Source organism: Cheilinus undulatus, linkage group 5, assembly GCF_018320785.1.
Source record: "Cheilinus undulatus linkage group 5, ASM1832078v1, whole genome shotgun sequence".
Lineage (NCBI taxonomy): Eukaryota > Metazoa > Chordata > Actinopteri > Labriformes > Labridae > Cheilinus > Cheilinus undulatus.
The window spans coordinates 31949198-31970758 of NC_054869.1; the positions used below are offsets into that span (position 1 = coordinate 31949198).

Genomic DNA, 21561 nt, shown 5'->3' on the forward strand with positions numbered 1-21561 from the left:
AATCCTCTATGGATATGATAACATCCATCAGGAGATGACAGGACCGATTAAAATGAACTTGACCTGTAAAGTAGGTGTTTATTTTATTATACGCTGTATATGCTCGAAAAATAGTTAGCAACTGAGCAACAAAAATAAAAAACAAAAACACAAACCAGAGAGCAAGGTTGGGTTAGTTCATTTCCATTCAAAACATTTTATTGTCCTCCAAACAAAGGTTTACCCTGTGATTTGGCTTGTTTGCTGAGCCAAAAAACATACATTGCATTTCTTCAGGTAGCAGTGGAGGCATACAAAGATCGATTTGACTGAGAGAATTTCATGGAAAGAGCGATACAGGGTTCTCTCCTTCAAGTCACATGAGTAAATCTTTGCATTCATGAGTAATGGAGAGAAGATTAATCTTCAGATCACGGGAAGCTTGAGAATGAAGCATCTGGTCTTCTGTAAAAGAGAGAGAGAAAGAAAGAGAAAGAGAGAGAGAGGAAAAGAAAAACAAAAAACCGTATGTGTTGTGTCTCTTTCGTGTTAGAAAAAGGCCTGAAAACAGTCACGCTGAAGAGATGGTTTCATCTCTGTTTGCCTCCTAGTTGTGTAACGCCTTTTTGTAGAGCATCTGTAGTGTACACAAATGGACACTGGATATGCATTTCAAAACCAAAGTGCCCACAGTCGATATAAAGCAAGGTCTCGTGACCCAAAACAGGTGATGTCACACGAAGGGGAGGAGTGGGGTTGAGACTGGACATGAACGTAACCAAACGCAGCCATCAGTCTGTGAGTGTAGCGCGGGAATGCCAGCCATGTGGCACCCAGCACCGTTACTTTACAGTTACTCAGGTGTCCAAACAAAAGAGAAAGACCTCCCCGCCTAGTGACTGTGCAGTTAAAAATGGGCACATGGTGATTTAAGCTCATGCTTAAGTTGTGGTAAACCATCCAAGCACTTCTTTAATTAATAACTATAAATACACAGCAGCGTTTTTATCGGAGAGGTTTGTGTCCGCCTCCTCTCCCGGGGTGAGTGTGTGACGTGTTTGTCTCTTTAAAAATGGCTAACTACGCTTTCTGCTAGAGGAAACACGGGTTATGTGGAATTGATTATCAACTTTCATATAGATTTTTCTATAATATATTTATATAATTATTTGTCTCTTTCTCTCACGCACCCACCACGCTTGCTTGCTTTCACATTCTCTCGTCTCACTACTTTTATTCAATGTACACAACGCAATAAACATGGGGGTCAAGTGGGGAGCGACAGAGCTGAAATGACAATCACTGAGAAAAAAAAAAAAAAAAAAACAAAGCCAAAAAGAACTGCAGTCTCTTTTGTCATCCATTGGCAGTCAGGCTGACTCCACAGTCAGCCAGGTACAATGGTGGTTCGAAGGGAGGGAGCGGCCATGTCATCAAAGGGGCGGCGCGGGAGGCTCTTTCTTCGCTGGTGGCGTTTTAGTCGTCGTTTTCGTTGTCTTTGTAGCCGGGGTCGTCTCCTTGAGGTTGAGGTTCTCCAGTGCCACGTCCAAGGTCATGACCTCAACACAGCCCATGGCCTCAAAGTCGGCGAAATTCCGCAACGAGCTGTGACAGTCGTCCTCGTCCTCTGAGGAAGAGGCTGAGGCGTCCTCGTCAGGCAGCAGTGTGGACAGCAGCAGCTCTGTCACGAACAGACTCCTGTCGGCCCATTGGGCCTCACATGCCTGCCGCTCGGCCTCAGAGAGCCGTGGTTCGCTCAGCCTGGGGGGAATGAAATTTAACAGTGATTAGATGAAGGAGAGACAAGCATAGCAACACTCAAAACCAATCCAGCTAGCGCATGATGCCAGCTGTCTTTGTTACTGTGCTCACAGCGCCATCTGTCTCACTGAATAATCAAAATCAACGGGGGGTAATACACCAGCTTTGCATTGGCCAAAGAGAAAGTGATCTTTGTCATCTTTACAGGACTAAAGGCTCCTGGTCTGCAGCAGCTGCTAATGCAAAGACAGGATTTCTTTGTTTTTTTGCGCTATTTCTTTGAAAAACTGAAAATCTACAGAAAACAGAGCTATTTACAAACATTAAGTGTTGCTAGAGACACATAAAACATGCTCCTGTTTAACCAAGGTCAAACCAAAGTACAGTTTATACACTGTTGTCAAACTGACCTGCTGAGTAGAAACTGGGAGCTATGTGCAGAATGCTGTGTATTGGACTCAGGAGGGCCCGGGTTAGGACTGGGGTTTGTATTGTGGTTGGCGCTGGGGTTGGGATTCGTGGTTGCTGAATTTGTATTGAGAATTGCATTCGCTCGGCCTCCTCCTCGGGTGGCGTTTCGAGCCGTCTCTAATTGTTGACGTGCTGCTTGGGCCTGCTGGCGCTCCAACTGGAGCTGCATCTGAAGCTGCTGGAGCTGAGAGGCTGAAGGGCCCGAGCTGAGCTGACCGCCTGCCGAGCGCCGGACCCCTGACAACTGGGAGAGAAGTTCTGAAGGAGGAGGACAAGAAAGACATAATTGGTAAAGTCAGTTTAGAGATTATAACGAGCAATTGTACAATTCAGGTCTGTGCCAAGAAATAGCACTAGCATCACTTTAACTAGAAATATGATGAACAGCAATTTGAAGAGCAAAGTAAAGTTACTGGTTAAAATCAACCAAAGCACCTGATGGGTGGTGCTGGAAAGTAAAATATGATCTTTTCTTCATGTGCAATTTAAAAAAAAAAAAAAACAAGAGAAAATGAATCTCAAGCCAGAGTGTCCCGGCCAAGAGAGACAGCAGCACAATTAACAAAGACACAAACCAAAAAACCAGAGCAGTTACAATCACAGAAAAACAAATCCTGAGTAATCAGTTAAAACTTTTACAAACTGATGCATCTTCCTCCAATGCCTTCAATCTGGCTTTAAAAAGGTTTTAAGAGACTAGCTCCTCAAGACATCACGTCTCCTGTAGCAGATTCCAGGCTGCAGGAGCAGCATATCTGAAACTCCTTTCACCCATTTCAAGATAGACTTAGGGAACAGAGAGCAAAAGTACATATTGTGACTGACTCACAAAGCAAAGACTAAAGCTCCCAGAACTTTTCACATTAATAAAATCACACAAGTATGAGGTAAGCATATTGGCCTCAAGGGACACACCAAGGATTTAGCCTATGAATGGTCAATCATATGGAGTACAATTTTGAGTTGTAGACTTAAGTGTTGTTATAAACCTAAGTGCATTGCAGTACACAATATCCAAAGATTTCCTGCACTGAGAAGATGTATGCATATATGAAACATTACAGTAATCAAATCAGAAGCATAAAAGTGACAGCAACGAGTCTTTTTTTCCTCAAAAGAAAAACAAGACTTATTTCTGATATAAAAATGCAGTCGCAGCTTCAATCTCTTTACAAATTACTAAATATGAAGCTTAAAAGTCAGAGAATGATCAGTCAAAAATCAAAGATCTTTATAAGATGATGCAGACTCATTTAAATCATCTTGAGACGTAGTAATAGAGGGGAGGTTCAGCAACATTTCTTTGAGTTTGAACACAGCATGAGTTTGGTTTTGCACGCTTCAGAAGCAGTTAACTCAATGTCGAGTGTCTGGGACAACATCAAAGGCTTTTTGTAAGGGACAGAGAGCCTGATGTGTAAATGACAGTGTTATCTTTATACAACTAGAAATATGTGAGTAAATCTAATTTGTTGCTTTCTACTCATCTGACCACTTGTCTATTCAAGGCTGAGGTTGGCAACTTAATAAAGATGCATGTTATCTAGATTTTGAAAAGTATCTAACCGGAAACTGAAATATGGGAAAAGTCTGCAAATGAAAAACAAGTCCAAGGGTAAAGAGTAAATAGTACACAGGTAGACAGGTAGATAACAGGGGTGTAACAATTCATTGATCTGGATCAATATATTGATTGTTCGAGCAATGATTCGGTCAAATCGATTGAAAGTGTAATAATCGATTTCCATTGCCAATTTTACCTTACGCTTTAATTTTGAAAGTCCCCCTGTGTGCTTGGTTATAACAGTTTCCGCCCAGCCACTAGCCACAATGCTGAATAAATACTGTGCATTTAAAACTGAAAACTGCAGCACTTTAAAGTGAAACACAAGCATTTGTTCACTTTGTTAAAGAAAGTTTTTCATGTCATTTGGCAATAAAATTCTCAAAATGTATCAATATTGTGTTTATTGCCTTTATGTGAAAAGTAGCAGATTGTGGTACATGGGGGTCACAATATCGTCTGATATCAATCGCAGGCCTCTAAATCGAATCGAATCGAATTGAATGGAAATCAAATCTTGGCAGACTTTGTGTTATTGTCAAATATCCAATCGTTGTTCTGAGAATCGATATTGTATCATATCATGATGAAACTTGTGATTTACACCCCTAGTAGATAAGCCCTCTGATCATCTATGCATTAAAAATGACTGGATCCAGTTGCTGCAGCCTCTGTTTAAACATAATTTCCCAACTGAGTGCAGACGAATGTGAATATGATAATATCAATAATGTGTGTTACAATTATATAGTAAATGTGGCTTCAACAAATTGCCATTGTAAACTAGAGCCTGACTGATGTGGGATTTTTGGGGCCGATGCCGATAATGATACTGGGGGCTAAAAAAAAACGATAACCGATATTTCAGCCAATATATGAAATAGGAACATTGATATACACAGGATATATACTGTACATGAACACAAATGTGGGCATGTGAATTAACAGTTGCATTTATGTTTGTTTATTTCACAAAGATGCAACTTAGATGACGTTAAAACGCTGTAATATGCTCTATAAAACTTACGTGAAAAAACTAGCATGCTCTCCTTGATGTTCCCCAACAGTGTTTTTTACGCGAGGATGTTATTGTCATGGGGCACTAAAGTGTAGTGTTATATTGTTTCATAAAGTCACAGCTTTCCATGGAGTAAAAAAAAAAAATGCAGTTTCCCTCGCAGTTTCTCTGGTCTTACTCCTCTTCTCTGCTGCAGCCAAGTGAGTCCGACTGCAGCTGAGAGGGACTGGTGCGCGAAGACTGAGCTGCCTGTGAGTGCTTAGGGACGGGGAGGGGCCCACGGCAGCACACGCTGCTCACTGAGAAGAGCAATAACAATACGTGCTTTCACGTCAGTCTCCAAAACTCTCCAATAACACCAGAAAAAGTCGCTAGATTTGTCGGTAGTCGCTTTTTTGAAAAAGAGTTGCTAGAGGGGTCTGAAAACTCGCTAAATATAGCAACAAAGTCGCTAAGTTGGCAACACTGAGTTGGGGAGAGCTGCTGCTGCACTCTTGTGTGTGAGGGGGAGGGGACACTCGGGCTGAGTTCAGCAGGGACACAGGAGCGGAGAGACAGAATCCCCACGCTGCAAAAAAGTTAATATATCAGCTACATATTGGCTGATGATCGTTAATCTGTGATAAGCTACAATTGGCTCGATTAATCGGCCAGCCGATTAATTCGTCGGGCTCTATTGTAAACGTACAATTGGTTGCATTGTGAGTCCTTTGAATCTAGCATTTATAAGCTTCACTGTTGCCCAAATAAAAACCATAACAGAACTTTAGACAGACCTCTGTGTGGCCTACAATCAAAAAAGTTTTGTCTCAAACTGGACCAGCGGGTCAACTTCCCAGCAGGTTTTGGGGGGATCAATAGAGAGAAGGCTGGTGGTGGTCAGTCTGTGAGGCAGATTGAACTGCACTCTCATTAGGACACAGCTGGAGCTCACATGGATAATACCAGCCCCGAACAAGATTTAAATTGAGAACATGACAAACAAGGAATTTATACAGCAACAAATCAGCCCACAATGCACCATGTTATCCTGTCAACCTTTACGGGCAAACTGAGACATGTGTGATAATGCTATGGCAGGAAATTTATCTGTGTGAGAAACACATATAAAGACCACTCATTCAATCTATTTATAAACTGCAACATCCCTGATTTAGTACTGAGCACTGTGTGTCAGACCTCCTGCAGCTACAGCTAGGTGATAATGAGTTTAACTACAAGAGAGTAATTGTTTTATCCCTGACTGCATTAATAAAAAGAATAATTCTCAAAACATTCAGGCACCATGGGTTGTTTTCTGCACCTAAAGACAAAGATGAAGCCTGTGATACCTGTAGCATACATGAGTTCACCTAATACTGAGTGATAGATTAAGTTTATCATTCATTTGTATTAAAGCACAACTTTAAAATTAAAAATATACATATACTACTAGTGCATACTATTGTACTTCTTCTGCCACTCCTCTGGACTTTGCAAGGTTGAGTACAGAACAGACTGGTCAGAAACGCATCAGAATGAGACACATTTGGAGCATTTACACACCAGCTGGCTTTTCTCTTTTTCCTCAACACGTGTGATCACACCAATGCATTTGACTAGGAATGCAGTGACAGAGAAGACCTCACAGTTTATACCTGGCCAACTCATTCAGGTATATTCACCAACCATTACAGATTTGACGACAAGTTTACAGCTTAAACTTTAACCCCAAAAAGGAAAATTCTGTTTATTTACTAAACCTTGAAGATAAATTCACATTTTTTGTTACATTTTGTGGATAAATAAAAGCAAATCTTGCTTTGAGTCCTTTTACTCTCTTTGTTTTTTTTAAAGATGGACAAAATCTAAAACCTGAGACTTTCTTTCCAGGCCACATAGCTCAGCCCTAAGTTCATCATGTTTTCATAGATGTGGGGTAAGACTGACCTGCTATAGGGTCCATGGCCTCTCTGCTGTAGTTGGAGCTCTGTGAGGAGCTCTGACTGGTTGAGAGCCCCCCTGTGGTACTGCTGGTGAAGTGCATGTTTGACCTGCGAGCTCGTGGACCACCTAGCCCACGCCCAGGATGAAACATCCTCCTCACATGCCGCACCCCACTGGACTCATCGTGAAGATGGCAGTTAAGGAAAACATCATGGGTTTAAGATTAGGTTTTCCATTTTGAATAGCACACTAATCCGATGTTAAAATCTACAAACAAATCATTAAATGTTAGTTTCATGAAGAACTGATGATCATTTTAAATTTGCATTTTCAGACCCACATTCCTAAACCTGCTTTGAATTTCCACACAGAAAACATCACATCAGCTCCCCTAAATGTGCTTTAGACTCAAGCCTTATGAGCCAGTCTGCTAACACACCTGCATTATTCTCCCATGTCAACATGAACCTCTGCACACACCAGCACACAAACAGCCATGGGCCTACTGCATGGAGCTTGATGCACTTATTCTCCCTGTGTTTCATTAAACTCATTACACGACATTTTTGCTCTGCTTATGCAAAGTTTCTATAAATAGGCTGCTGTCGTCACTCCAATAAACTCCATCCCTGAGAGCATCTCTGGTCCCTGACTGGCAAAAGCAGACTCAGACATTTCAAGCTTTTAAATAGTTTAATACATTTATGCATTTATTGCCTACTACCACATAAGTTATTAAAGCATTAACATTGAATGGCTCTCCTGAAAAGTCATAACTGCAGGTTAATTAAAATGGGACCCTTATATTTAACTTTGGAGAAATAAAAGAGATAACAGTGAATATCTGGAAGACTACTGACTCATTAATCTAAGCAGACCGTCAAGCTTTAAATCCATAGGAATCAAGTAGTTTGTTTTGTCCAAGTTCCAATCCTCCTTACTGGTTTGATCCAAATAAATCCATGTGTGAATAAGTTTATCTCTAATGAAATATTTTTGTTTGTATGTGCAGTATGAAGAGCTGATAAACACAAGAAATTTAAGTCTTTCATTATCACTGCAGATTCAAGATATAGATTTGAATACTTAAATTGTAGGTATTAGTCTGTATTTTGCACCAGTCAAAAACTAAATTTGACTTGGCAGCCAAGTGTGACTGAATAATTATAAAAGTAAATAACTATTTTACACAGAAGAACCCACCACATTCACCTTATCAGGCTAGTTTTGAAAACAGTATGGAGCCTGACTGCATTGGTATTCTCTTGAATCAAAACCAGAATATTCCTAAAACATTAAAAACTACCATCCTTGCCTCTGTAGTTAGTTCTCCATCAGTCAGAGTACTGAACAGCCACTGATGCCAAATGTCTGATATTATAAACTAATGCCATCCCCTCTGAAAGACCAGAGAAGCAGGAGCTTTACCAGTTAATGAAAGCAAGTACAGGTAACTCAGAACAATGTAAAGTGGGTTATACACTACAACATAATGGGCTAATTTTGGCCCAATTTCCTCCTTCCACCAAAAGTTAACAAAAGCCTGATTATCTGATGGTTCAAAAGATTATCTTTCTAGATTTCCCTGTGGTGGTGAGGTTTATCAAGCTCTGCTTGGAAGACGAGCAGCCCTGTCCGGGTTTAAAATTGTAAATATTACACACGTTCAGTGTTTAAAATCAATAGTACTCTTGTATGGGAGGAGCACAGAGGACAGCTGAGTGCATACGTTGTAGACACATAACCGTGCAAAGCAGATGGCGAATCCATCTTGCAAAGCTCCAATCTGAACAGTTTGGGCCTGGCTAGAGAGTGACAGGACCAATCAGAGGGGGCAGTGCTTTCGGGCATGGCAGAGTCATGACATAAGCAAACAGCAACAAGAGGCCAGTACACTTATGGCGGAAGTTATTAGCATGGATGCTGTTAAAGCGACAGTTTTATCAGAACTTGACAACATTTCCTCGTTAAAAGAAGAACAAAGAATGGCATTGAGTTGTTTTCTTTTCAAAAAACGACAAAGGTCGTCTACTGACATGTCTACAGTTGCCATGGTTTGCGTTATGCAGTTCTACATGGAGTTTACTCTTTGGTAGCGGCTACGTCATGTGTTTTGTTGCTCTGATTGGCCCGTAAAGATGGACAGACAGGACGTTTTTCCAATCACCCTCCGAGTTTTTTTAAAAGGCTCTGCCCTTTCCCAAATGCTGTGTATGAATGGTTTACCAGATGGATGTGTGAAACAAATCCATCTGGCGTGTCAGGTTAGCAAACACAGGCATGGGGATGAAAGTAAACACAAAGCTTAAAGTTAGATGGATGTCAAGCATTAATAAACAGCTTGTTCATTTGCAGCAACAAACTCTCTGTTTATACAACACGTACTGTAAAAACTGAAGTGACAAGGGAGGGGGCTGGACCAGAACTGCCACCACAATGGATGTACCAGGTAAATAGCTAGTTTTGAGAGTTGGGGCTCTGGTTGTTGGTGAATGAATCTGTTAGTGTGGTGTGCTGTGTTTTATCTTGTTGCAAACCACGCTAAGTAAGAACAAAAAATAAAGGGTCAATCCCATTTCTACCCCTTAGCCCTTCCCCTTGCTCCTCGAAACAGAGTGGTAAGTGGCGATGGGAATCAAGAACTGGTTCCTGTTGAAAACCAGCTACAACTGGGTCAATCCATGGACATCATTTACATTTAATCTTGACGATTCCTTTATCGATGCCTAACTTCCACGTGCCTTGAAAACCACTGTATGCAAGAGGCAGTCAGTGAGAACAGAGAAGTCGAGGAAGTAAAACAGCAGGCCGAAAGTGTGGCTTCATTTCTCAAAAAATGATGCAAACAGTTGTGCACCTTCTTAACAGCGACTGACATGCATCTTTTGCACAATAACTGTTAATTTTGCACTACATTTCAACTTATTTCTATTAGTCCAGAGATCAAGGATCCAGAGACTAGTTTTGTATTTATTTTAAGGCTTTATATTTAGAGAATATGTGCAGTAGTACTGTATTCTAGTTCAAGTTCAGAGATTGAAGATCCAAAGAGCAGTTTGTTTTAACTGAGACATTTCCAACAAAAAGATAATTTCTGTACATTTTAGTATGTTCTCCTCCCAAACACTTAAAGTTTAACATCTTTAGTTATCTAAATTATTTGTTATTGCCAGTAAATGAACTGTGCTTGCCACTGACTCTCACTGAGGGTGGCATACATCTTGTTCAGTGTTCAGAGAGAAAGAGACTCAATACAAATTGAGTTGGTAACAGTGAAAACCTATATAGTCTACTTTCTCCAAAAAGAAAAAATTCACAGGAAGGAACCGATAAGAGAATATATGAAGAATTGAATCAATAAGCAGAATCAATAATGGCATTGATATCAATACAATCTTATCAGTTCTCATCCCTAGTGGTAAAAGGTAGGGGTGTAAACATTCCCCTAAGAAATGAGACATCACTTAATTGCTGTTATGTCATCACATATTGCCAATAAATTGCTGTGTCATCAGAGTTGACAAAAGTTCACATAAACAACATGCCCTTATCAAATGTAGTACGGTCTGTAAAGTCTGGATCATCTTGTTCATACTACGGGTTTCCATGTTGCTTTTCTCCACATATCTATAGAGTTAATAGCCCTCATTTACATGTGTACATACAAAAATTACAACAAACCCCCATTCCTGGTAGATAAAGACTGAATGTATAAGAAAACACAACTGTCTCATTATCTATAATCAATTATAAATCATAAATTAAAAAATGAATCATTTTTTGCCATTTCGCAAGTGAACACGGTGCATGATGGGAAAATCATCATATCCTTCAGCTTCTAGTGTGGTCCTGAAAAATGTTTATTTCAAGGGCTATGTAGCCCTTGGCCCTAGTCCTTGATTTAAAAGAGAATTGGGATACCCCTTCACCTGATGTGTACACACAAAAACAAGTGGAAGGGCTAAGATAAGGGCCAAGGAGTAGAAGTGGGATTGGCCCTAAATGTCATTTCTCCTCACGTGCATCTCTCTCATATTTTCAAATCAGTTAAGATTTCTTCTTTTCACAAAACTTAAACATAAGCCAACAGCAAAGCTGATGGTAAAAATGGAAGTACCAGTATATAGAGAGCTGTATCTGCAAGACTTTTTATGTAAAACATTCAGTGTAATCAGTCACAAAGGTGTTATCAAAAGATTTGTTAACCCATGGGAATATATTTACCCCTGATCTGCTCCTTAGCAACACTCAACAACACAGGATGAAGTAAATGTACCACTTATTCTGAGGTCATTGTCTTTGCTGTACCACTCTCAAACAAGGAGACAAGGCCATTAATTAATTTCTAATGTAAAACTTAAGTAAGTTTGGCCTGTGATCTGTTTTTAACCTATACACCAACAAAGTGACACACAGTACTTTACTCACAAAAAGTATAAACTAATCAATCTTAGGAGAGAAGCTCACCTTTGGGTATTGTAGTGCCATGATATACACAAGAACTATAAAATCTTTAGAGCGCATATTGTGACCTCATTATGTTGACAGATTGTGATGGTTTTAGTGGCTACAGGAGGCCTTAATGTTATTAGCAAAATGTCAACAAATGTCAGTTTCAGTGAACAGACGCTTCTCTGGTGCACTAATCTTTAAAATGATAAGGCAATCTGGAGGACACTGCGTCACCTCTAAGCACAAGCAGAACTTTTTCCTAAGTTTTCCCCATAGAAACCTTGTATTTTTTTTTACAGTCAATAGTGTAGCTATGTTTCTGTCATGTCTCATAGCCGTAAATATGAAAAGGATATCAAGTCTCTGGGCGCTCTGTGTTCAAGTGTGAGATGAGCAGCAAAATCGTCTGTCACATGATTCGGGTCGCCACCAGGCAATGCTGCACATATGGGGCAGATCTAGAAGAGAAGAAGAGAGAGTGTACACATTAATATCTGCCCACAGCACATTAAACACCCAGCAGTTGGTGCTGGGACCTCCTTAATAAACAAAGATTGGTAAATATAATAACTACTATACAAATGTCATATTTCAACCTGCAGAAGAGTCTACCAAAAGAGAGTGTGAAGAAGGTGTTTCAAAACTCCCAACAGATATAAGATGAAGTTGAAGGCATGGTCTGATCTAGAGGTTTGACAGTTTGGTGAGTTGTTCTGCTCAGAGGAGTGCTAGCATCCCTCTCAGCTGACTGACTAAATTGCATTTAAGATGTAGTATTGTAAGGCAGAGACTGACACTTAATGAGATTCTGTTAGATTCTAATTTATAAAGTAAAAGATCAAGTTCATCAAGCAAACCTCTAGGGTTTATGAAGAGCTTGTTCACAGTGCAATTTTAAGATGGGGTATTTCAATTCTGACAAAAAGCAGGATCAGCTGAGCCAGCAGGGGAGGACAGCACTGTGTGCATGTGACCTGTTGATCTGAAATCAACAACTACACCTCTTCAATAGCTCCATCTGACTCAAGGTGTCCTCCAAGGCTCAGTGCTTGGTCCTCTCTTTTATTTAACTTCTCTTCTGTAAAATCATCCATCACCAAGGTCTTCCTTTCCACTGCTATGCCAACAACAACCAGCTCTAAATCTCCACTTACTGAACTATAATAAATCTGTCATTCTAATCATCTGCCCTAAATCCATCCCCAAACACATTGAAAACTTCAACCTGATTAGTGACAATTCCACTTATTCCCTTCACCTTGTATCTTTAAGAAGTAGATCTAATTAACTGCTATTTGTTTAGTGATCCTTTCCAGTGTGGAGGCTGGAGGTCTTATATCAATAAATTGACCAATTTGGGTGCAGAGAGAGTCGTTTTGTTGCCAAAGTGTTTAGACAGGTATTGATGTAATTTGACATTTACTAGTATCATATCAAACTTCAAATTCTGGTTGTTTGATGGCTCTACCTGTTGCTATCAAAAAGTTGGCCATGTTTATTGTATTTTGCAAGCAGCTGATTCATTGCTCAAAAATTCTAGGACACATAACAACACAGACTAGGCTGGCAGCAGCACTTTTTTTGACAGCTTCTGTCCCCCATTATGCCACAATCCTTGATTTATAGAGAAGAGTGGTATACTGTTATACGCTGGATAAAAAATCATGAGGTGGCCTAGCAGTTAGATTGCACCCCATGCATGTGGGCAGCCCAGGTTCAAGCCCAACCTGTGGCTCCTTTCCCCCGCTCCCCACCTGTTCTAGTCTCTATTTGAATTCTATTGAATTTCCCTGCGGGGATAAATAAAGTTATTGCATTGTATTCACTGCCCTCCTCTTTGAAGAAAGACGTAAAAAGCTCAAAAATAAATCTTAAACAAAAGATAAGGCAGTTAGGCAGTGCAACTCAAAGGCTGTGCGTCTGTCTTTCATCACCTCAAGATGAGAGCTCAACTACCATGCTGATAGCTAGCAAGAGAGAAAATACCACATGGCGAATATGATATTCAAAGAGTTACAAAGCAGCAAAAGAAAATGAATACTTTGCTGAAGCAGGGGAAATGCAGCAAGATAGTTTAAACCTTTCTCCTGTTAGGCAGTCCCTCAAAAACAGACCACGTCTAATATACTAATGTGGCTTAAATTTTGGATTTATAAACTGATTTGCAGTAAACACAAGATACTTGTGCCCTATTAAAAGGATAAACACTCAGTGAAGAAATCCTTAAACTGAGTTAAGCCCTTAATATTGGCCCCCACAAGTCAACCATGCAGACCAATGGGCAGCAGGAAGCCAGCGCTTCAACAGGTTGGTAAGAAGGAACCCCCCTTTGCCACTGTTTCATTCAGTTAGTCCCACAACACCTCCAGAAGGCTGAACAGTGATCTCCGGTGTTCCAGAGCCACCCCTTCCAAGGAGACGTTCTTTATCTTCCCTACCCCCCCATATGGCTCTCACCGCCCAGAAAGCACTGACACCTTTAACAGAGCCAGTCTCCATACATGGAAGCTCTAGATACATTAGTACAAACTTTCTCCTGTGGCACAACAAGTAAAAACATAGCTTTTAATATTATTTTTGAGTACCATTCTCTTTCTGTACTAAATCAAACAACCAATCAGAGGATGTAATGAACGCAGAGAAACGTTGCTGTATTGGAGATCACTTGCACAGTCACAAACTGACATAAAAACAGAGATTTAGCTGTGACTTTGTGAAGCAAGACAAATAAACAGAAGTAAACACACTGCACCTTACTATGAAACCTTAAGAGTCCAATAGTGCAAGTGACTTTCTCAGAAACACTCATTCAGTTCACTTCATTACGAAATAACCTCAGAGGCATGCAGGGAAAAATCAACACAAACGTAGATCTTTCCAAGCGTTGAGATCAGAGCAAACATCTCGTCAACGTTTAATAGACGGCTGAGTGTGAAGCTTCAGCACCAACTTACCACTTCTACTGAGGTTTCTGTGTGCTCTGCAGCCACATGATCTTGCAGGGAGATCTCTGTGTAGCCCATCCTGCCACAGTAGGGACATGTGAAGGCCTGGGGCTGCTCCACTGAGAACGCCTCTCCGCCGTAGTACAGGTCTGCAGGGAAAACATGATAGACACAGAATTCAGAGTCAGTGTTTAGGTTTGTCTTAACAGTAAGCCCATTTCAGGTACTGGTAATGCATGGTTTCTATAATATGGCACTAAATTCTACAGCTGCCATAGAGGTAAACAGGTAAGAGAAAAGGACAACACAAGTACACAAATACAAGGAAAAAATCTGCATAAAATGTCAAAATCAAAAGAGGCGTTAAATAATGAAGTACTCTTAAAATAATGGACAGTTGAAGTTTCAAAATATGTATTTTTGCTGGCTGTATTCACAAACAAGGCCTGTCAAAATACCAGTATCGGAAACTTAGATATGATATCAATAAAAAACAGAAAATACATAAGTATATCACAACCACAGCAACAAAAATAAGGTCTTCAAGAGTCTTTGGAGCTTTTGGTTAGAATACAACTGACCATCTATATTTTTTGGAACTTTTTTTTATGATATTGATTGTTATTAAGAATGGAGATAGTATTGTTCCAAAAAATGTGTCATCAAAAAGAACTGAAGTGCTGCAAATTTAGAGAACTTTACCACAAACAGTCACAGGTCAAAGTGGTCCAAAATAATAAAATTCACAAGAAAACTTTCCCTATTCACATGTATTATCCCCTGTGAGCAATAAGAGCCAGGGATGCACTGATGCATTGGTTTAGCATCAGTATTGGCCAATGTTGGCCTTCTTGACAGACATTGGCAAATAATGTGACAGTAACCAATTTCAGTAACAGATGTTCATCTTATGAGTCGCAACAGTTCAAAGCTGCTATCTGGCACAACTGACTGATTTTTAAAAAAAAAGGTTCAGTATCAGTCAAAATTGTTGGACAAAATCTTATTTTTTTTTAGTCAAACATGTAAGAAAACACTGGTATTGTGGGAGACTTGCACCAAATAAATGAAGGAATAAACAAACATCAGCTTTAGTGTGGCAATCAACTAAATTATTATTCTAAATAGCAGTGTTAGTATCTACCTTAACTTTCAAAATAAGGTAATCTTTAATAAGCGCTTACAACTTAATCCAGCATGTGGCTGTAAGGAAATTTTTCCTCATCATATTAACAGAAGTTTAAACTCTACTACTGAATGTGTAAATTTATGAGCCATTAAGGCCATATCTGCACATTAGTGGGTATTTATGAAATCAGAGGTTTTTCTTTGCGTTTTGACCTCCTGTGCATACGCAAAGTTTTCATTCACTGAAAAAGCAACTTTTTGAAAACTCATTTCAGGGTGAAGATTTTTGGAAAATCCATTCACAGCATTCATATGTAGAGGGAAAATGGAGATTTGGACTTGTAACATCAAACTGTGTGGTGGTTTCACCCATTTGATGTCACTAGCGTATGATGTGGCAACAGCAGACACTAACTTGTGCTGGTGTTAACGTTGCTAACTGAACTTTTGACATGTTTACACATGCATACACAGCGTCTCTCCCTCTATGTTGATGAACAGAGACACCTGAAAAAACTAAAGGTTGGTGCTGCTTCTTTACAACACTCCATACACAAACCCCACTGCCAACCTTTGCACTTCTTGACAAGACCCAATTCAGGTTTGTAGGACAACTCTGAAGATGAAATGGTCATTGCAGAGGAACAGCAAGGGAAATTTTCAAGTCAGGGACATTGCTGCTGTCCGTCCAAGCTGGATTTGTTTATAGAAACAAATAAATCCTTATAGACCTACCAATGCTGACACTGTGTGCTCCTTACAGCATTTATAAGTGAGTTTTGCGTTTTCATGTGGATGAAAATGTTTTAAAGAACATACTGTGTGTGGACAGTATTACTTTTAAAAATGGAGGAGGAAAACCTCCAATTTCCAAAATACTAGCATATGTGTGGACAAGGCATAAAGTGAAATATCTCAGTGAGCTAGCACCTCTTGTTGTGTTAACAAAAACAGTCTGTATGATCTGTTCGGATTGGAACATTTCAGATTGCTTTTTCAACATATGAAAGTTTAAGTCACAACATATTTTAGGGCACTAATGTATAAAATATCAGTGGAAAGTAACTGGTTCATTCAATCAAAAGCATCATGTAAAAGCATTAGAGATGTCTGTGTGTCCTGTAAAACCAATTTTATCAATCATGATTAGACACAGAATTTACAGTAAGTATGGTCCACTTAGCATATGAATCTCTCCATCCTGATTGCTACTACATGAAAACATTTTGTTTTATTTAGAGATAAATCAAACCTAGGAGCCTGATAAAACACTCCAAAAACATCCTCAGGCAGCCTGGGTAAAATCAATCACAGCCATTTACGAGCAGCCTCCTATCTGAAAACAGGAGCCAGTGCCAGCAAAAGATAATGCACAGTGTTAACAGTTTTACTCATGGAGACCTATTAAAGCCAAAGAGGGGGGTCAAGAGTGTGTCTGTATTAGAGGTTTACACTTTTTATGTGGCAAATCCCGATTCTTTGTGAGTGGTGTCCATGCAGTGCATGTTTGCATTGAAAGAAATCAACCAGGGAAGTTTGAAAGCAAGGTCTAAAACTCTTTATAAACACATCTCTTCTCTGTTTTAGAAATATTCTGCCATGAAAGTCTGCATTGAACCCATAGTACCATACGCCAAAACTTGCTTATAATGGTTCAGTGTTGATGGTAAGCTCACAGAAGTAAACAAAGTTAACATACAATACAGTTTTAAAATAGGTTTTGTTTTTTTTTTAATTTAATTCAAAAATGACCTATAGTATATTGATTTTAGTGATCAGCACAAGCAACATCATCATCATACCGATGTGCTTTGAGCTGCAAGTTGGGTGTGTTGTATTTGTAGAGTGGTTCCCTAGAATTTGGTATTACATTCAATAAACCTCTTATATCCTTCATCTACCTAGACATCAGAAACATTGTGCTATGTGATAAAACTGCATTTTAAAGGGCCAAGGCACAACTAATTCATGCTGTTTAAAATGCAAATTAACCCTGATTTCAACCATTTGTGAGTGAAATACAAAGGAAAGAGCATTTGTGTAAAATGATCTAAAAATATTTTGGAGAACTTTTTATAGTGATTTTCATGCTTAAAAAACCTGAACTGCTGTTGTCCAGTAGAGGTACACTGAGTCTTGTTTGGGTTGAATCATTACCCTAATCTTTAAAGAAGCAGCAAATTCTTAAAAATTTGGCTCAACATTCCATTGTCTTGACTGGATGTCAGCTGACCATTAACATCTCTCTGATAGAAGAAATGTTGCCAACTATTAAATCACAACAAATAACACAGTATTTAAGGAAAGACAGCTCATATGGCTCAACCTGAACTGAAAGTTTGCTCAAGATTAACCGCATGAGGACAAAAATGGTACTTACCAAAATCAACCCGGGTTAATATACACTGCATCGGATGTTCTGTCGTGTGTCTGGTTGTGGTAGCACCGCTCTCATAGCAGGATGCACACAGGTCGTAATCGTAGCATATCAAACATTTGTACCGTCGACCTCTAAAGTTGCCTTTTAAACATGCATCACAGCTGACACCTGAGGGCAAAAGAAAGACATAAAAGACAACGTAAATGAAAAGATTTTTAGTGTTACAATGAAAAAGAATGTGGGCCTGGTTGGCTTTCCTGCTGGTTGACCAAGTTATTAATATGGTTGTCATTTCTGTCTTTTGAGCCTCTCTGTACATCACAGATTACTACTGCATAAAGATTTGGGCAAAAGATAGTGAACAGTTGGCAATCCAAGCAAATTTGTCTGTCTAAAATTGTGACTTTTCTTTGTTAGTTTATTGAATTCTTGTTTTATGTGTTTGATGACTGCGTGTGTTTGTGTATAACTGTTGAATGTGCTGCTGTCTTGGCCAGGACACTCTTGCAAAAGAGATTTTTAATCTCAATGAGGTTTTTTTCCTGGTTAAATAAAGGTTAAATAAATAAAATAAAACAGAAGACACCAACAACATATAACAATTTTAAAGTGCTACAATACTTCATTCAGATATGCATATTTCAGTTTTTAAAGTAGCTCTCACAAGAGTTCATACAGTTGTTGTTTGTGGTGATAAAAGGATTAAATTTTCTTGTCAAATGTTTCTCCTCCGTATTTTGACTGTGTCTGTTAAGTTGAATATTTGCTTTTGTAATTGTGTTGAAGGGATATGGGTGGGGTAGTGAGCCAGTGCAAATACAAACTGTTTCACATATTGATTAATCAGTTTGAGAACAGAAAGAAATGATTCTGAATTCTGATTCTTAACCATAAGTAATTCTAATTAATTCCTTCATTCTAATCAACTGTTAAAATACAGATATATAAGGGATTACATAGGAGAACGCTGCACAACTAGTGTGGTGGATTAAAAGGATGATTATTCTTATTTGCTGCCTCAACTGTACAAAATAACAAAACCATGCTAGGTAAATATAGAGAAAAGAAGCAATACACAAGCTAGAATCTTGAATACAGTATCGATATTGATATACCTGTGCAGCAAGGAGAAAGACAGTGAAACCCAACTCCCGAACTCATATATCACTTTTTTCCCTAATTATTGATGGCAAAAAATAATATTCTAGTGAGTTGTCATCACCTGATGTTTGGCTGTATATGTTAAATGTTCTTTAAACGGAAATGCACAGAGTCAAAATGAAACCAAAGGAAAAGCTTTACTTTTTAGACACATTCTTAAGATCAAGTGTGCTGCTCAGGTGTTAATATAGAGCAGGGGTATTAAAATGCATCATATCACAAGTATGTTACTAGGTCCACCTTTTGGTCAATCGTCTGACTCTGGAGTGACAAACAGAGGAATTCACCAATTCATGGCCCATTCACCTTTTCACAGAGCTACACCCACAACACCACGCTCATTCATAAAGCCACCCTCACAACTGTAGTCAAGCCCACACCATACACACTATATCTAGAGGTTTAAAAGGAAACCCCTATGGTCAAGTCAAGGCAATTCTTGATTGACTAGAACAGTCGTGCTGTCTCGGTGTATTGTATGACACCAGGCTGTCTAAACTTCGTCTTATCTCCATTCATAGCTAGTTAAGTCCTGAAAGCAGAGTGCCACCCTTATCCTGCTGTGCAGCGGCTGACAGCTAGCTGTTACAGACATGTTAATGACAGTAACAAGGATAACGGCTTAGTGTTATTGCTCATACATAAATAACTATGCTGACAACAAACTTGACAACAACAAACACATGCATTGAATATAAAGGCCGCTCAGGCCCGACTAACCTTCCCTGCTTGGACCCATTTAACGAATAAACCAGCTAACGCTAGCTTAAATGTTAGCTGACAAGCTAGACAACTGTGTTACACTATAGCTAACTTTATCTATTTAACGACTGGGGAGCTTAAACTATTACTGACAATGTTAAAAGACATCTACTTGACACGAACAACGAACTTCAAGCCCAACAAGGTTGGTCGCAAGGACGAGGTGAGTGTTCCTATGCTGACTGTTAGCTTGCGAAACTGGAATCTGCAGGCCAACTTCAGGAAGGGGTCTTAAACTAGCTAACTTTCTTGATATGACAAGCCTTCACTACAACGCCATTTGGGATTCACTGCTCCCGTGTTTCCTATTCTCGGCACTCCCCCTTGCTGTCCTGCTCGCCAATGTTAACCTACGAAACCCATTACCAGTGAGCTTACAGGCTAGCCAGCAAAGTTAGCTGGCGTTGATTAGCTTCCCCGGTTTATGTCAGCGTTGTTTTGGTAAGCTGGCTGTTTCATATGTTCTAAAACAGACACGTCAACTGCAAATTCCGCTAGATGAGATACACGGTTTGTGGCCGCCATAATTGCGTCTCCACGGAATAACACTGCAACCTTGCTGCTAACAGTAGCCAACGTTAGCTGGGGTGGGCAGCAAAACAAGAAATTCTAGGCTAGCTCACGTTAGCTAGCGGTGCTCTGTCAACGTTTTTAACCGCTATTACCAACCTGCACGCGCCTCTGTGTTGAAGTGTATTCTTACCTTCATGACGGGACATCCTATGAACACTAACGCAGCCCCCTGCTTGGGCTCCCTGGCTTGCAATACAGAATAATATTGGTGAAGAGAAGAGAAGCCGGGGTTGGCTGGCTGTCCCTGGCCTCTTCCCTCATGAAGGATCCGGTCTGGCTCGTTGCCCCCCTCCGCCTCCTGCTGTGTCACTGTCCGGTGCACTACGCCTGTGTCCACGCGGGGGGGTGTTGTTGTCTCATTTTTGGCACGGAGGTTACCTCAGCAGGTGGGTGCTTGGTTTAATTTCAACAACTATACTTGTTCATTTCTCTGTATAATTATGAGCATTTTTTAGTAAAAGATCTTGCGACTATTGACGACTTCCCCATCTATTTAAGCTAGTATTAAACAACTTCTTAGATGTTATTCTTTGCCATCTGATGGGAATCCATGATTTTAAATATGCTCCATTGTTCTTTTATAGGCCTCTAGGTTCATTTGAATTTAAATACTGTACATTAGACTAGTGGTTTCCATACTTTATTTTCCAGAGGCCCACCTAAAATCAAACCAAAATTTCAAGGCACACAATGTTCATATCAAGGCAAAATAGCCTGTTTTACATGTGTGAATTTATCTTTACTTGTTATATAGTTGTAGTAAAGATATGGCTGCACAAACTCATGGTATACCTAAACTTGCCTCAAGGCACATCAGTGCGCCTTACCACACCATTTGAGAACCACATGCTCAGACTGAATGGAAGATGTATTGCAGTAGAACTGCAAAAGTAAGCTTTGAATATTGATCTTTACAAAACAAATAAACCTAAATCTAAGTTATGTCATACTCTAGACCTATGTATAACAGAGTCAGTTACCTTCACCTGCTGATTTAAAAGAAATACCCAAACAAACTCTTTCCTGTATCTTACTGCCGAAAGAAACAACAACTCAACGTGTATTTATTTCAGTGATGACCAAATCTTCCCTTAAAGGGTTAAATTTCCAGATTGCAATTACATGTTAAGGATTAGGCAAATCATACAAAATGCTCCAACATACACTGGAACATTACAAACATAAAACTAACTCTATTCTATTTCCCTCCTTCAATAGCAAACTGCTATACACCAAACTGATTTTAAAAAGGATGTTGTATGTTGATATGTTTGTTATGCTGTGCTGTTTTTATGTTATGTTAACTGTAACAAAGTTATTTGAAGTTTAAATTTAAAAAATCGGAGTCACAGACATCATGGTAATTTATTAAAGGTGAGGGTAGTAAGAGGCTTTTCAAAGTTTGATATTTCAGTAGTTGTTGAATCAAACTGATTTTATA

The 21561-nt window shown here is 39.5% G+C and overlaps 1 protein-coding gene across 1 annotated transcript; it reads right to left on the minus strand.

Moving 5' to 3' along the window:
- Positions 1-173: 173 nt before the first annotated feature.
- LOC121510440 (E3 ubiquitin-protein ligase KCMF1-like) lies at positions 174-20384 on the minus strand. Its single transcript, XM_041788483.1, has 7 exons — positions 20251-20384; positions 17625-17792; positions 14126-14265; positions 11528-11629; positions 6723-6903; positions 2151-2469; positions 174-1740 (listed from the first exon to the last, which is right to left on the minus strand). The coding sequence occupies exons 1-7, from the start codon at positions 20264-20266 to the stop codon at positions 1413-1415; spliced, it is 1254 nt and encodes a 417-aa protein (XP_041644417.1). The 5' UTR covers positions 20267-20384; the 3' UTR covers positions 174-1412.
- Positions 20385-21561: the final 1177 nt, after the last annotated feature.

Coding starts and splice junctions, on each gene's coding strand:
- LOC121510440 (XM_041788483.1), bottom strand. Junction 14,266..17,624: donor ATTAACCCGGGTTGATTTTG/GTAAGTACCATT, acceptor TTTTCCCTGCAG/ACCTGTACTACGGCGGAGAG. Junction 6,904..11,527: donor ACAGAGCGCCCAGAGACTTG/ATATCCTTTTCA, acceptor TGCCATCTTCAC/GATGAGTCCAGTGGGGTGCG.